The 18,454-nt window shown below is 33.5% G+C and overlaps 1 protein-coding gene across 1 annotated transcript in view; it reads left to right on the top strand.

The window, feature by feature from the left end:
• Positions 1 to 18,454, top strand: part of LOC108754035 (hairy/enhancer-of-split related with YRPW motif protein 1) — a 55,461-nt gene that overhangs the window by 24,381 nt on the left and 12,626 nt on the right. The window contains exon 2 of the mRNA XM_018496062.1: positions 5,600 to 5,729. Within this exon, the coding sequence (XP_018351564.1) occupies positions 5,600 to 5,729 (130 nt within the window). The remainder of the gene's footprint in view (positions 1 to 5,599; positions 5,730 to 18,454) is intronic.

Raw genomic sequence — 18,454 nt, 5'->3', positions numbered from 1 at the left:
GAGAGAGAGAGAGAGAAAATGTCTAATTTAGATTTCTTCAATTCAACGTATTTGCATGAAAAGAACGACTTTGTTGAAGTATTTAAAAATTTAGTTAAATACAGATTTGAAAATAATTCTCTTGGGCGAAGAGGATAATTATGTGGGACTCTCAAAGTAGTTATTAGAACGTTAAAACTTTTTGGAGCGGTTGCTTATCATACTTGAACATCCTACGTAATTATTTTAACAGTCCAACAGAATTCTTTTCAGATTTGTATCTAGTTAAATTCTTAGATACTTCAGTAAAACCTTTCTTTCCATGTGGTAGAGATTCGAAGAAAAGAAAGGTGAAGGGCAAGGAATTCTCACGTTACATATGTATGAGGGGCATTACGTATGTAATGTTAGCCACTTCACCACTTGGGAAGGGCAGCAAGGGCTCCGGTAAGGACAGACAGTCCACCGAATCGAAGTCACCTCCACGTGCATCACGTTGTTGCGTCATCGTCGACGTCGTTCGTCACTGCGCACAGTCAGAAAATTCCGGATATTCTCCGGCGACCGACGGACGGCCTCGTGTAATTGCTGCCGCTATTAATGGAATAACACGGAATCACATTACGAAATCACGACGTTTCATTTTATCATCGTGTAGGATGCACGCGCAACCTCGTAACGTGCACGCGTGTAGGCGTATCATACCTAAGAAAGAGTGACAATAATGACAAAGTACTATACTTTCTTCTTGACGCTTTGATATTTTAACATTATTGTTTTAGTTGATATATTTTAACATTACTTTCTTTTAAGTTTACTTGACGGTACATTTTATTTTAGATTTTTGTTCGATATTGTGAAGTTATTGACATCTGTTGATGTTATACATATAATTGCAGTTACGAAGTGTTATAAATATGACATCCCGCTTCTTTGATCTATTCAAAACATTTAGTTTTTTTTTCTAAAAAAAACCTATTAAAATAAAAATAAAATGTTAAAGTTGAATTTATTGTGATATTGATTTATAATTTTATACGTTATTACAACATATATGAGAGATGTGATATATTCTGTCGTGATTCTTGAAAGTTTAAAGATTTGTATGACCTAATTTATTGGAAGCAACTGATTATCTTAAATTCTTCTCTATATTATTACATTAATTATGTAATTAATCCTTCTAGTGCTGGACATATTAACATGTTTGGCAAATAATATCGTGAGTGCTATGAGCGTGTTTACATGTCTGTTGAATTAGACGCGAAAGCTATGGACATGTTTACGTAAAAGTAAAAAGCTCGGTAAAAAGTATTCAGCACCATAGGTAATAGAATATTTCGCACATTCACAACTAATTTATCAAAGGTATTCAGCATTAAAAGGGTTAATTACATGATTTTTTTTACTTCCATGCTTATTTCAAAAATCAACCGAAGCATTTTATGAAAACTGTTTCTACACATTTTAAATATATCTATAGAAAATAATTCAATTTAAAGCGATTGTCTTTTTATTATTATGTACATATGAATTCTGAGAATTTTTGTCATCAAAGAGAACTAAAATGTTAAGTAAACAAGAACTGTTCGAGCTGTATAAATCGTATTATATTAGCAACAACACATCCAGTGCCGCTCGAACAGTCTGCATTTTACTTAATATTTAAATTTAAATTCATTAAATCCTAATATTTAATATCATTGTTCGAATTGTAGAATTAAAATATGTAAAGAGGGAGAAAAAATTTTTCCCCTCTCTAAAAGATTCTTAAAAATTAACTATGAAAATATACAGTTTTAACTATTTTAATTCTCAATGAGAATTTAGGCAAATGAGAGTGGAGCGCAGAAATTAGATCGCGATTAATCTTAAATGTAATTTTAGTACTTCATCTTCGAACTCCGCATGTATGAAGATTAAATATTAAAATTACATTATAAGATTAATCGCGCTCTAATTTCTGCGCTCCACTCTCATTTAGCCTAAATTCTCATTGAGAATTAAAATAGTTAAAACTGTAGGCATATGTTTCTCTTCGAGTGGGTAAACACTAGCTGAAATATTAGGTTAAGTAAAAAGTCATCGCGTTTTTTTAAAAGACATCTATCACTAAAAACCGCAATTACTTTCTTACCAACAATATAAATATATCTTAATAGAGTAAAGTTTCAGCTTTAAAAATCTCTTTTTTAAATTATACGATACGACAATTTTTAATGGAGTTATGAGCAATTAAAGTCAAAATAATTCTTTTATTTAATCCGCGATAACTCAGTAATCAAAAGTCGTAGGAATATTAAAAAAAAACGATTTTGTAGGGAAAGTATCAAGCTTTCACGATAGGTAATCGAAAATTTTCTCAAATTCGTTTTGGACACGTTACAAATCCACAAAGTGAGAAGAAAATTTTTCGTCTTTTTCAGCTCGTAGTTTTTGGTATGTAAAAATTATCAAACTCATATAAACTTAAAAAATGTGATAAGCTTTTAAAAGTAGAGATTTCAAGCTTTAAAACCCTTTTTTTAAATTTGAATTTCATTCATTATTGACGAAGATATTGTATATACAACTTTGAGCTAAAAAATACGCGATGACTTTTTACTCAACCTAATATTAATACCACAGATTACATCTGATTTCATCTGATTACAAATAATTTTGTTCACTACATATGAAGTCATTTGGCAAAATATACGATTTTATTTAATATCGTACAATGATTTCTCGTGGTTGCATGTGTAATTATCGGATTATACAGAGATTTCATATGAATTTTATGATTTCGAGGGACCCTGTCCCGCGATTACATTAAGCGATTACATTACCCCCTTGTTTCTCTTTGCGGTATCAGGTATCAATAGTTGCCTCCGATATCGAATATCGCGGTTATAGTCTTACATATTTGCGCAGCGCAATCCTATTCAGGGCACACGTGCTAGTATGTGCATTGGGTATGTTACAGCATGTTTCACGAGGATGCGTAGTACGATGCAGCCGCAGGTGCACACAGGTGGTGCCTGTCGTGGCCGGCGCGGCGACGCGTGCGAAAGAGAGCGGTAGGTATAATACATATAGTTGCGACGTCGCGGGAAAAGGGTGGCGGAGGGACGGAGGAGAAGACGGCCCTCTAGTCACATGCCGGAAAATGTCAACCACGTGCGGGTACACGAGGCGCTCTTGCTCGCTTATAATCCGCCCGACGCGCGGCGTAAGTAAGCGCGCCGTCGTCGTCGTAGGAGGCGCGTGATAAAAAGAATGCTTCCAGCTGTGCACCGACCGCGGCCGTGCAATTCACGTGGCCACTCTGCGAGAAACTGCGAGTCCGCAGTCTATTCTCTTCTCTCTTCTTATCCCCCTCCCCTCCCCACCCCCCTTTTTTTTGCGCCTCCGTCGCCGAACGTTTTGTTCATCCGAGCTCAGATTTCGGTGCTCGTGCAATTTCATTTTTGGTCAGCACGCGATTATCTTCTCGAAATTAAACTGTCTGTATTATTTGTTTTCGCAACTCTCCTCTTCTTTTATTTTTGTCTAGAAATTTGTAACTTTTAGCTCCGCCAGCTGTTAACATTTCGCAAGGGGTCTGACCTTGCGTTGTTCTTTATGATGGAGGACTATCCAGCCTCCCGTCCCGCGAGATATCGACGATACTGACAATTTCGTCCTTGAACTCCCGTACGAACGAACGCGTTCAGTAAACATCCTGTCACTGTAAAATTGCGAGATTCTTGCGGGATATAATAATTTTTTGAGAAATACGTTTTTTTTCAGCCTAAAAAAGTTAAGTTGGCAATATAAAGATTTAAGTTGATCGATTTTATCGTCGTGTTTTTGATACTGTTTGTCTTCCGATACAGGACATAATAATGTTTCTAATTTAAGAACACGATTTTTATGGATATTGAGAATAAGATTTATTTCTCAGAAACAGTCGTGTCTGTCAAGATTTTATTATACTTTGATAAATTTTTTTTACTTAATCGCATTAAATTTTCATTGAGTAATATATTGTATTCAGAGTTAAGTCAATGGATACAAGGGGAGAGATGACGCCAATTCCATACTATCTCTAAAAATAATTTATCGCTGCAAGCGTTTATTGATACGTTAAAAATGTAAATAAGAGAAAAATCCTATATTTGATCGAAGCGGATCTTGGCTTGACTGATTATGTTAATCATTTACCTGTTTTTATTTATTAAAATGTAAATCTATAATTTATACACTATAAAATGTAAGGATGTAGAGTCAATCCATATTATTATGCTTTTTATATCAACATAGATATCACGTAGTGATAATTAACAAAGATGTAAACAGCGCATGATGTTGAATCCACTCATATTTTCTAGAATATATAATGAGCGAAAAGCTCATTCGATATTTGTAACTATAATTATATAAATGGTATCATAATTATAATTATTATTGTTATAATGTTATTAATAATAATTATATACATATAGTTTTATTAAAAAGTATATATGTATATAGCTTGTACCGAAAATGACTATAATTATAATTTTTATTACCATAAAAATGTCCATCCAATTATCACAATTTAACTGTAATTATAGCAATTTTGTGGCTAAGCACATTTTGTAATGTAACAATGAAGAACTTTTATTTTAGTACGACGATGTGATAAGAATAATGTCTGACCGATTTTTTTAAAAGGATAATGTTTGTCACATGGCTCTATCCTCTTGTCTTAATCAATTATTAAGCGTCAAATGAGACTTGATTCCTGATGACTTATTAGTGAATTACCGCTGCTGGCGGCCTTCTGACTGTTTTAGCGAAATTACCGCGTATCTGTGTCACATATATGCGAAGAACGCTGCGACGGAGTACTCTTTAATCCATTAAAAATTCACGTTGTACAAGAGAGGGTTGGAATGCCGACAGCCCTCTCGGCAAACCGTCGTGGCGTACGACGAACTAGGGAAACGGTGTCGTCTGTAAGTTTCATAAGCAACGACATTGCCGGGCTTATCAATAATGCGCCGGAGCCTCGTGCTTTTCCCGTTCACTCTATTTACAGCGGAAAATCTATAACAGGGCAAGGGACGTGCACAGGGTTATTGACTGAAACATTCGTGTCGAGCGGTTGCGTAAGCAATATCGCGCAAAGCGGATGCATTTAAATAGCTTCTTGATAGCGTCGTGACGCACATAAACAATCCATCTCTGGTTTCTTTTTGAAAGTTTTCTCTTTAATTTCTAAGTAATTTTCTTCTTTACGAACACGATATAAAGGAATTTAATTCCATGATTAAAGTAAAATCTTGATTATAATCAACTAATGGGAGATAATAGTTACTAAAGGAGGTATTGTTTCGAATAGTTTATCTTCTTTCTAATTGAAATTGAAGGAAATTATCTATTTATAAATTATAATTGTAATTATATATTTTTCTAATTATATAATAGATAATTATAATATATAATATATATTTATAAAAATATATAATTACTTTTCATATTTATGAAATGTATAATTATGAGTGTAAAAATGATGGAAGCATCGAGGTTACTTCTTGAACGACAACTTATACTTACGTTTTTAGGTCAATAATATTGTAGGTGACTAATCACGTATTTTTTGTTCTTTTCTCAGTCTGGATGGTAGATCCTGCAAGGACGAGATATACAGAATGGGTATAGGAGCTGGATATTGCGAGGGCAACCTGAACTTCGCGACGGCCTCAGAGGATGACGAGATCTACACCAAGAAGAAGGTCTCTAGGGTGAGTCATGGGCTCATTTGTACTCGTTCGGCTTCATAATAAGTACTTTCGTGCCAATCGGCGCAATATTAAGCAATCTGGCCGCCTCGCATTTCGTTCCTTTTGTTTCAGCCACACGTCGAATATCCCATCGATTATTTTTACCGTGTTTCATAATATTTGCTTAAATGAAAGCATACAAATATTTTAGTACTGAGGAAATTATATGCAGAGATGCAACGTTTATTCTGGGCAAACATTTCGCGCGAGGATTAATTATAATCTCGTTATATTTGTTCAGCTTAACCTATTAAAAAGTAAAAAAACCTTATTTTTCAATTACATATTGTTTTTTTACTTTAAAAGTGACTCAACCAAAAAAAAAACGTAATTTTCAAGTTATTATCACAAATGAGTTATTACTCTATCAATCATTAAAAGTGAACTTAACTTCGTAAAAAATTGTCGAAATCATCATAACTAAAAATGGTGGTTTTTAAAGGTTGTGAAAATGATAAAAATGACATTTGGTTATGTTAAGAACATGTTTTTTTTGCTGATATTATTTAAGTATTAGTCAATAATTTTTCGTTAACTTGAAAAATAGGTTTTCTTCCTTTTTGAAAAAAGCAATTTTTAAATTGTGTTATCGTTTTTGAAATAAGGGAGCGCGTATATTATTTAGAGGCTGTAAAGTTCGGAAAAATCAAATTTTTTTTCTTGCTTTTTAAACAAAATGTTAACTTTTTTATTACTTATTACTATATTAGAGATTAGAGCGACACAAATGTTTTTCTTAAAACATGTCTCTTATATAATTAAAAAGTTTTTTAGCAGATTTTCAATGTTAATAGTTAATAACAATATAAAGTTTTAGTATTGTACATATAATAATACACATTTTTAATTTTAAATTCAACAATATACGGAAATATTCCCATTTCTTTTTAATTTTTAAGAGAAAATCTTAATATTAATCTATTTCTCGACTTGTCACCTTGTCTCTAAATCGTTCCACATTTTGTCGCGTAATTTTGACGAGGTGTTTTAAAGTGCATGTCCGCTTGCGTACCGTTAAGAAATATATTCTTTCACGTTTTTCCCGGATATCCCGCAAGCATTATATCAGCTCATGACGCGTTCCTGAACGTAGTGGGGCGATATCAGGCAACCGTCTTTCGAAACTCATCGCCGTGCGAAGCGGCGCGCGCTTGACGACGCGACGGTTCCAGAAAGCGACGAAGAGAAGCGCGTGACTTGAATTATCTCATTCGCTACGTGCAGTTTACTGGAGAAAGAAAGAGCGAGAAAGATAGAGAAACCTGAAGCGGAATGGCTCACCTCGGCTCTTATAACACCGACGCCGAGAAGCGTGCTTTTCAAACATTAGAATGCACTCGTAATTGTGTTAAAACTATAATTCTTAAAATGTAAAACACGTCACAACTAAACAGTTAATGCATGTAAACGTATATGTGCACTAATGTGCACTAAAAATTTAAACATTTTTTTATCTATTATTATTGTTATTTATTTAAGAACTAAGTGCAAATATGTGTCGTAACGATTACATGTTCCAGAAAAAAAAAAACGTTGGAAACGTGTATTTGAAATTAACTTGGTGGGGAGGGGGAGGATGGTCTGAAGTTGTTTTCTTCGTTTCTGACGAGGCAGCGAAATTTTTTCGCGTATCGTCGAGCAAGTTGTGCATGGACTTTGATTCACAACCATGACCGACAAACAAGTCGGGTATTCCCGTGACTGAATCGCCCAAATGATGGCGAAAGAATCTGTCTTGATACCGCAAGATGTACCATGCACATCTTGTTTCGTGCGTGCACTCGAAGTGCCCTGATTTCCCCCCTTTTTATCATGTAAATCACGTAAAAAAGAAGAATTTATGGCCGTATCGATGCAAAGACGTCTTCGATTATCATATTTGCGAAAGCGTCGATAAACCATTGCAGATCAATGTTACTAGACAGACGGTGCTTTACATAATTTGACGTAAAGCGAATTAGACACGTTATTATAATTATAGCGACACGATTCATCTTTTATAATCCTGATAAATGAGAAAGAAAGAGGAGAGAGAGAGAGAGAATTATGCAATTCGGGTATTATGTAAGGGCAGATAAAAGCGTGAAAATTTGCTGCTAGTCTTGGGATAAAGCGATAATTCTCTTCTACGTCACAGTTATTCGCGCAGACACAAGTTTAGAAATCAATAATGCATATAGTACAGCTAAAATAAATCACAAATTCTTTCGAAATTCCTAAAATAGATCTAAAGCTTTTGGAGGGAATAATTTATGAAATTGTTGGGCGGAATAATAAAAATGTAAATCACTCCATCCACATGAATTATCACATTGCTTTCTCCTAATTGTCATGAATTATATATATTGTTAAAGAAATTGTAAAAAGAAAGAAAGGAAGATATATAGACAGATAAAGAAAGAGAAAGAGAGGGAGAGGGGGAGAGGAGAGAGAGAGAGAGAGACAGACAAACAGACGTTCCTTTCTAATTTAAACCCGTATAATCATCGTAATATCTCGAGAAGATACCTCTAGAAGTCACGCTTCCGAGCTACTTCCTGACCAAGTCTCTTGATTTAGTAAGAGCTTGAAGATTACAACACGAAAGAAAGAGGAGAAATTTACCGAGACAGATTCTTAACTGAATAAACTCATGAAATACCAGTTGGAAGACACTATTGCGACGAGCAACGGTTTGTAATAAAAAAGCGCATGAGACATCCCAGAGATTTGTTGGAACAAAAATATATATTATTTCTCTTTAATAATGAAAATTACATTACAATAAATTTGCTTATACCACAAAGCTTTACACATACCACAAAGCGTAATAGAATTAATTATCGACCATTGTTACTTGGAACCTTGGCACGAAAATGGTATTTACAATTAGCGCAAAGTGACCTGTATAGGTATATTGGAAGCACGTGTCAGAAACGTCACGTCAGTTAGTAGAGTCCTCAGCCTCGCTTATCGCTTATAGGTACTATAAAAAGCATGGGTTATAAATACGACGATGATAATACAAATACGGCGGATTGTGCAATAATTTAGAGATAATTACAATGCATACTGAATATTATTAGAGCTTAAGTAGATGCAAAATTATTTACATTGAGAAAAGAAAGTTTAATGGCACGTTTTTTTTTCAATGTTCTCAGCTAATCTCGCTACTGTAAAAAGCATGAATTATGATGTTGATCAGAAGACAGTAGTATCTCGGCGCTAAGATGATACAAATGCGGCGAATTTTTACAATTAGAAATAATTATTCATGGTGAATAGTATCGGCACTTAACCCTTCGCCAACAACTTGGAACTTTAAAAGCACAGTCGATTTTATGTGATCGTGAATTCTGATAAATAAATTTAAATCTGTTAAATGTGGGAAATTACAATCCAACTTGAGTAAAAACTCTTTGCTAAAGCTCACAAGTAAGACTTTTTTTCAAGTATGTAAGATTTTTATGCAGAGAGAGAGTTTAGAGTAATATAAAAATCTGCACTTGAAGTTCGAAGACTCAGATTGCAGACAAAGAGTGAAAACATTGACGACGGAGGGTTTCAAGTATATAAGATTAGATAAAAAAAATTTAAAGACACGTTTTTTTTCCAAAGTCCGAATACGCGTCAATGACTATTTCCGATAAGAATATGGTGTACTCGGACATTTCCGATGTCCGATTTCGCGCGATCGCTGTGTCACAATCGTCGTTTTCGGGACGTGATGTGACTAACGCACGTCGTCGCGGTATTTCGTTGCATCATCGCTGATTCGGCAACACGGAAAACCTTTCTCTGCATCGCGATGGCCTAAATATCCCGCGATTTCTCGTATATTCCGATTTTGGAGCCATCTTCCGGAGTCGTCATCGTGAAAAAACTAACAAATAGGATTGCGAATTAACAAATAAGATATTATAAAATGAAAAAGTAACTTTGTTTCCCTTGATATGAATTTAATTCTGTAGAATACTTCCTATTTTTTATTGTTCGAATTTGTAAAGAAAAACTAAGCATCCGCTATCGCGATATAATTTTCATAACTGTAAAGAAAATTAAATATTAGAAGAGAATAAGTATGATAAAAATATCGAAGATAAAATCGATACAGAAATGTTTTAAATTAAAGTACAGGTTTTTAAATATTAAAGACTGGAATATATATATATATATACTTATAATTTCTTGTGTTTTTTAAATACTTTTTTTTTTATATGAATAATAAGTTCTCTGGATAAAAGTTGTATATTTTATTTTAAGCGATCAACAAGAATATTTTGCTTCGATTATTTATTATTATAGATCTTCATCTTCATTATTATCTTTATTAGCAATTAATTGATTTTTAAAAAGCTTAATCTATGATTATCGAGATGAATAATTAGAAAGTTGTACCTGTGGTTACGTTCTTTATGTAAAACTACGTATCTTATTTTGACGTAACAGAGAATATTTTTAATTCAGCAAAAAGAGGACGCTTTCGCGCGTATCCTGGTAAGACTGAGATGACTTTCCGCATCCGTTGGTTCTGATTCGTTTGAGACACCCGAAGCGTTCCTCCGCCTTCGCTTATTTCCATAAAATATCCATGCCGGCATCACGTGGCGGCGACGCTCTTGGAAACGAATGACGTGACCAGAAAACTACTCGTGGAAAAGTGATCGGGCCGCGACGACGATCGCACGCGACCCAAATAATACTTGCTGCGACGTCACGTGCAATGAATAGCCTGGGTGCATCAGCTTTAATGAGCAACGGTGTGTGCCTCGATTTCCGAGATCCTATTTTCAGAAACCGTGGAAAATTATAAACGGGACACGAGATGAAGATTTAGCGGGAAATGTAATGGATACGATGAACTATGCAAGTGTCCTCCTTTTTTGATTTTCGTGAATTTTCAAACATAATCGTACAATATTTTTTTTTATAATGTTATCAATCATTTTTGATAATTTCAAATTTTTTTTATACATTATTGAACCTGTCTTTAAATAGCTTTCAATTTTTTGCCATACAAATATTTTATAATTCTTAAAAACGACAGCAAAAAGGACAATTTGAAAATTATAACGTTTTTCAAAAAAATGTAAATCAATACTTAATCTTGAAAGCAAACTCTCTTATCGTATTTTTCTGCTTCTTTTCCCATCTGTCTTCCTGATATATTTCGAGATGTTCGACCTTAGAACTTGAAAATATACGTTTGTACAAACAAGCAATAAATATGTCGATTCTAATCGCGAATCTTTTTTCCTATAGCAATCAGAGTCGCAGCGAACGTTGGAAATGAGAAGTCGTTGATCCAAATGGCAAACGTATCAAAATTAGAATACGTGTACACGTTTGTCGTAACAGTTAGGTCTTCCAAGTTAAATTTGTCGCGGGCCGTATTTAATCCTGGGCTATATCGAGAGATCCGTTGGTTGGCAAGACACTCTCATGTGAACGATATATCAATGTATTTACATCTACGGGGAGCCAATTAAACGCGAAATTGCTGTTTCTTCTTTTATTAAATTAAAAATAACACACACACGTCGTGTGTGTCGTCAAGTTGGCGACATATTTTTGTACGTTTTGCCTCGCTCGACTTCTAATCTTGTGTAATTACAGGCGATAAGTAATCATAGCATCGTATCGTATTTCATAACATTCAAACGTTGCATAACCTAGACATGCATGTCTACTATAGGCTTTCTATAATAAGCCATTATTTAAGTTTTAAGTCTGAAGCCATAAGAAATTGATTAATCACAGTTAAATAATTGATTATAATTTTTTATGACTTAAAATTTAAAGATTAGGTAATGGCTTATTGTAGAAAGCCCTTAAAAGACGTCGTAAGGACACCATATAAAGATGTCTTTCAAGACATATATAAATATTTAAAAAATACCTATCTACGACATCATAAAGGGATCTTCTAAACAATGTGTGTTTAGGAAAGTACACTAAAGTTCAATTGTACCAACGTTACTTTGATTTTAAGTAAAACTTCTCTCTCTCTCTCTCTCTCTCTCTCTCTCTCTCTCAAGCCACTTTTAAGTCTCACTTAAAGTAACGTTGGTAATCGGGCCTAAGGTCTCTGTTCTGTTACTTTCAACGATAGTGTTGATATCATCATATTATCGTTGCATATTTTTTTGTACCATGCGTAAAACCTGACACTGCTGTTAAGAATTGCAGAATAGGAGCCTCCGAGAAAGGACATTTGTAATGATTATTGCATTGTAAAATAATTATGGTTTTATAGTTATTAGAGAGAAAAGTTTTCGGCATTTGTGACTATAATTGCACGGTAAAATAATTATACAAATATATATAACATACATCACACTACATATGGATTTTTTTAAATTATATTAATACAGTTTTTGGTTTTTATATTGTTGCTTTGTTAAAGAATTGAATCAAACTTGATAAGGACCCGAATTGAAGGGTTGAAACGTATATTTTATTTGTTTTGTTACATTCATACAGAAAATAAACAATTTTTGTGCATCCGAATAGCTGTAGGCTCCGATGGGCTTTTTAACATTTTTCACTGATAAAATAATTATAGTTAGGAACTACATTTTCATAGTTATTACTCGAGTTATTATAATTATAATGTTACTGTATAATTACTATTATAATGTTAATACTAGATAATAAAATTATATTTATAGTCCTGTATATAAGGAGTATAGAGAAGAAGTTTATAAACACTAATATTATAGCAGTAATAATTATAGAAATGGGGCTCCTAACTATAATTCTTTTGTCGTGCAATTATAGTCACAAAATACCAAAAACTTTTCTCTCAATCTAAAGTAGCTCAGCGCAAAAGAGAACAAAAATATCCGCGCATTAGTATGTAGAAGCTACCCATTCAATGGAAGCCGAACGTATCTCTCTTCTTTCTGACGGCGAACGGAAAAATACTTTGCAGAGCGATAAGCAAACAGGTGTGACGTGGCTGATCGCTTCGCAATTGCGAGTTGGAACTGCACTTTTAAAGCATTTAAATTCGTCGACGATTGTTGATACCGTTGTGACGTATAAATTTTCTTGTCCCGCATCTTCATGGTGGAAGTGATTTTCCGATTTCGTCTAATTACCCATAATAATGAAGTTCTCTAAAGGCCGAGTTTCACGTGCCATTGAGCATCGAGCGAGCGGAATTACCGCGTGACTCAACGCGTGCTGCGATACGCATTTATCGCGCTCGTTTTTTTCCTATCTTCGTGCCCCTCTCTCTCTCTCTCTCTTTCTCCATATTTGTACACGTGTTACGAGCTGTTTGACTTTCGCCCGCGGGGACTCACGTCTGATCAATCGGCTGTTTTTATGCTACAGAATTAATGCAACTATCACCGTTTATGTCAATCGCTGAAAGCCAGATGTAAGATTAGATGACACTCTAGATTTTTCCGTACACTGGGACATTATCGTTGTGCGAATAAAAATACGTTCACTCGGAGAAAAATGTAGTTTTGCCAACTACTAAATTAACAACTCTAATAATTTAAGTACTTGCAACTAGTTTTACAAAAGTAATAAGAACTAGAGTTTATAACACTGAATGCTATATTTTTATAGTACAATACTATATTTTTATACATAGTATTCGGTACTATTTTAGTTCTTATTGTTCTCTAAAATTAGTTATAAGTATTTTAAATTTTAGAGTTGCACTTTATAGTTGCCACAACTATTTTTTCTCTCTCAGTGTTACATATTAACGTAGAATTTTAACTAGAAGTAATTCGAATTATTGAAATAAAGTAAAGTAGAGGAAATATATGAGAATCAATTTTACGTCGGTTTTCACGAGTACATATAAATTATGAAGTCGACACATATGTATTGGACACATTCGTGTATTGGAGATCAGATTCCGCTTAATTCTATTTTTGCGTCACTAGTAACTCCATCTGATTGCTGATCCATTGAACTTTGCATGAATTAGATGCGTTAATTATGCAGACTTATTTATGTAGATGAATCAAATGTGATGAGAGATACAGTTGTATCTGCAAAAGCAAACGCGTTTTCGACGAACAACTCGTTAATTTGTTGGAACAAAATTCGAATGAATATTCGTTATGATTAAACGTGGCTTTAGATAAATGGAATTATCCGTATTTTATTGGTCCAAGGAAATTGACTTCGATTAAATTTCGATTAATTTGGAAAATAAATGAATAAAATTAATCAAAAAGGAAATAATTAGCTTGTCTAAATAACTTATAAAAATTCTATTTAAAGATCAATACGTGCCTAAAGCATGGATCAATCGGCGATTAATTGAACCGCATAATTGCTTTCAAGTTATACGTATGTATAATTCATCTTCTTTGATCGCACTTACGTTGACAAAATGGGTTTTTCTCGGTGAGGTAGTCGCTGACTAACGATTAATTAAGCAAGGAGATAGATTGAAATCAATCTGTGTGGAGCGGAGTTCTGAATTTTGCGAATTTTTTTAATTAATTGAAGGAAAGAACGTTGCATTTAATATTTTTTAATTTTTACAGAAAATAGGAAAAATATATAACCAATGCACAAGCAAAGTTTTTCTATTACAACACTTTTTTTTTTAATTAAATGATGGCTGCGACGTTTTTCTAGAAAGCTCTTTAATTGTGCTTCGTGCTATTTTTGTGCTATAAGTTTCAGCACATGACTTAAAGCACATTTCCGGAAATAAAGAATCTTTTCTCTCCTCCCTCCTTTAAAGTCATTTTTATGAATATTTATCTGATCGCGTTTTTCGTGCGTGCATTTAAATCTATAATGTCAAATTTAATCTAATGTACATACAGTGTCAAATTTAATTGTCGTTGCAGTATAAACGATATATTTAGTAGCAGCACTAGCGACTTAAATTAAATTAAATTTGATACCATAGATTTAACAGAGTAGGGGTGGCTTTAATAGCCCGGTGATCAGATGACCTGTGATTCAAGGGTCACGTCGATTTTATGTCACGTGTGAAGCTCGTTAGAGCCGGATGACGATGTGGCATATCGTCAGGCTTTTGACGCAGCGTTAGAGTCTCGCTGTGATTATTCCCAGATTTCCACGAATTGGATAGTCCGTGGCTGAATATCACGCAATGGACTTCGCGCGATGGCCATTAATGGCGTCGATAACGGAGCTCTCTCGATAGCCGATCAGGGGTTACAATCGTACTATGAACCGACGCGATAGTAGCGTTAAATATGTACGCGTAAACAAGTGCTATATAGCGTGCGTTGCGTGTCCATGTCGAGTCAGTGTTCACGCCAAAATTACTCGTGCGAAGTCGGCCGCGAACTTTTGAAAAACTTAACTTTTTATAGCTCATTCGATTGCTCATAGTTAGCACATATACGCACATTTGGAATTTTTTGTTTACACACTTCTGGTGAAAAGTTATTGAAAAAAAAAAACAATTTTTGAGGACTAATTTCACGCACTATTCCTGAGTCACAAACAAACTAGATTAATTTGATTAGTCTCAACCGATAAATTTTCCTTTGCACATTTTTAGTTACATTAACAATTGAAGGTTTCGAGGACAGTCGACTTAGGTAGATAATATTATAAATATTAGGTAGATAATAATATAAATTCATAATATAATCAAACAGTAGTTATTATACTCAACATTGAATTGATAGGTTTTCGTTTGTATACTGGAACAAGTCGATTTTTTGTTTGCACACGTTCAGTTAAAAAGTTATTAACAAATAAATGCTGATGGTCCAAAAGAAACAAGCTTTGAAGTAGCTGCAAGCCAATTACTACTCGGCGTGCAATGAAATCACAAACTAAATTAATAATCTCACAAATTTTAAATTGATCGACGATTTGATAAGAATGTTGTTATCTTAAAATACTGTGAAGAATTTGTTGCGAAAAATATGTTTTTTTGAATTTAATTGTAATTAATTGCGCAACTTCAATCTTAATTGAACATAACGAGCGAAGGATCATTATCATTTTTGTATTTTTTGTTGATGTTGTAAATTGAATTTTTTATGAAGAAAGAAATCGAAGAGATTTACTGTAACAACGGGCTAACATTTTAAAACAGGGAAAACAGATTCTAAATTTAAAGTGATGAGAAAATACATCTATTCTTGTTTATGCAAAATGTAGGTCAACCCATTGTTACAGTAAACTCTTCAATTATCTTCATTCAGATTCCTTAATGAATTTGTATCAAGATTAAATGTCTTATACCTTTTTTTTAGTCACTCTTTACATCAAATCTAAATTACGTTGAAATAGATTCAGCTGCACTTTTTTAATCAGTTATATTCGAACTTGGCTGACTAATTATGGAGGGTTTTAGTTTAATTATTATTAATTGAATGAATGAATTATTATTAATCGCGGAGTATTGCCAGCTCGGAGTTTTGCCAGCGAAAATGTTTTCTTGAAACGGTGGAATGCGACGGTAAGCCTATTCGTAGTCTCTTACCTTGTTTAAAACTTCGTGAAAACATCACGTGAACGGTCCCAATAATAGCCAACTCTCGTATCTATATAACACTTGTCAAATGTCGCATAAAATGATTTGCATACTGAGCACGACCCACAAGTCGCATTTAAGTGACACAAACATTTTCATTGCAAATTAGAATACGACTGGTATGTGGCTTATCAATTTTCCTTCTGTACATTTTTTAATGAAAATTTATGAAAAAGAAGTGTACATAGGAATTTCTCTTTGCTTTCACAGAAAGTATACTAAATAGTACTTCCTTCCTCCTTTTACCTTGATAAGTCAAATATATAAGAATATTATTATAAAATATTCATAATGATTATTATCAAAATACAAATTTATAATAAAGAATTCGTTGAAAATGTACGGAGAAAATTTGTTTTTATAGGAAGTATAAATGGAGGTTTCCTCCTATCTCTTCTCATCCTGATAAGCCAAATACGTAGGAATATGATCTTCCATTTGATCAAATTATTATTAAATATTATATACATACAGTATTTATCTACACGGGGTGCTCGGCGATCTAATCATCTCGAATATTCAGTTCACTTGAGATAATTGAGCCATCCTTGGAGGAACCCAAGCCTATCGACTTTTTCGAGGAAACTCGTACGAAAATTCTCTTCGCTCGTGCATATTTATATTCGTGCAAAGAGCGATTCGGCTCGGACACGCGACGCCGCGACAAAAATAGTGTGTTTCCGAGTGCGTCACCGTTTGGTGAAAACAGGACGTGTTTATCCGTCGACGCGTGTGCTGTTTCATCCGCGATTAGCGTAGACGTTCCTTTCTCGCTAATGTCTTCTACGCGGTCTCGCGTGAGCGTTGTTACTCAGGCGGAGAAGCGACGTCAGCCGAACGTGCTGAGGCTTAAATCCAATGCGATCAGCTATCGTCCTACTCGCTCCTTCTATCGTTAAATTACACTCTGTGTGTGTGTATGTGTGTGTGTGAGAAGAGTTCGATTGCGATAAACAAGATATCGAGCCATTTGTTATCATTGGTTAATCGATCGGTTAGGAGATATTGCTTCTTTACTTCAAACAACTAAACAAACTCATTTAACAGATAGAAGGACTCTTCATATACAAGATAAATAACAGTAAATAAAGGGCAAGGTAAGAGTCGAACACATTTTTTTAATTGTCACACAATTAAAAAGAATAAATTACAAATAAAGAAAAGTAAAATCGAAAAAAGTAATAAAAAACTCTGTTTAAATTCAAATATAAAACGTTACAAGTTTCGGCTACCGGATTGAGCCCTCCTCAGGCATTAATTTATCGCAAAAATTGCTGTACAAAATTAATTGCATATAACATGAAAATGCCCGCATATTCCTTATAATAACAGCTCGGGTGAGTCTTGATGTAGAACTCAACATTATTTACATACGATTGAACAGTCAAATGTGTTTCATATCTCTTGGAAAAAGTTCTAGTTGATAAAAAAGATAAAAAAAAATCTTCTTACGAAAAAATATACACAATCAAAATTAACATACCGGAATTTTATCAAGTAATTAAAACTCACCAAAAATCGTATAAATTATTCAATCCACATAAGTATGAAAACCAATAAAAATGTACAAAGTTTAATGGAACGCAGATGTGTAAGACGGACATTGTATGTCGATTATAATTTCTTTGTTTGTAATTTATTCTTTTTAATTGTGTGACAATTTAAAAAATGTGTTTGACTCTTACTTTGCTCTTTATTTATTGTTATTTAAACAAACTCAGTGATTTTCGAGTTATTATCAATATTATCATAAATGAGTTTAATAAATATAATATTATCCTATCGATCATTAAAAGTTAAGTAACGTAACTTCATTCAAAATTGTCAAAATCATCTCTAAAAAGATGATTTGAAAAATCGTCAACTATAAGAAAAGATAATTAAAAAAATTGTCAAAATCGTTGAAAAAGACGATTTTTATTGGGATGTAAGACAACAAGTATGACATTTAACTGTGTTATGAATATTCTTTTTGCTAATTTGATTAGTCAATAATTTTCTGTCAAGTTGAAAAACAGTTTTTTCTTTTTTCTGAGAATTTTTATATTTTGAATTGTCTTACTTTTGAAGAGAGCAATGTATCATTTATATATATTAACGAGAAAATGCGTGTTAGATGTGTCATAATTAGAAATTATTACATGCAATTATTACATTGTTAGCAACATCTATGATAAATTTTAAGCGATAAGAAAATCGC

Source organism: Trachymyrmex septentrionalis, unplaced genomic scaffold (genome assembly GCF_001594115.1).
Source record: "Trachymyrmex septentrionalis isolate Tsep2-gDNA-1 unplaced genomic scaffold, Tsep1.0 scaffold74, whole genome shotgun sequence".
Lineage (NCBI taxonomy): Eukaryota > Metazoa > Arthropoda > Insecta > Hymenoptera > Formicidae > Trachymyrmex > Trachymyrmex septentrionalis.
The sequence above is the reverse complement of the archived record's forward strand: the minus strand, read 5'-3'. Positions and strand labels throughout refer to the sequence as shown.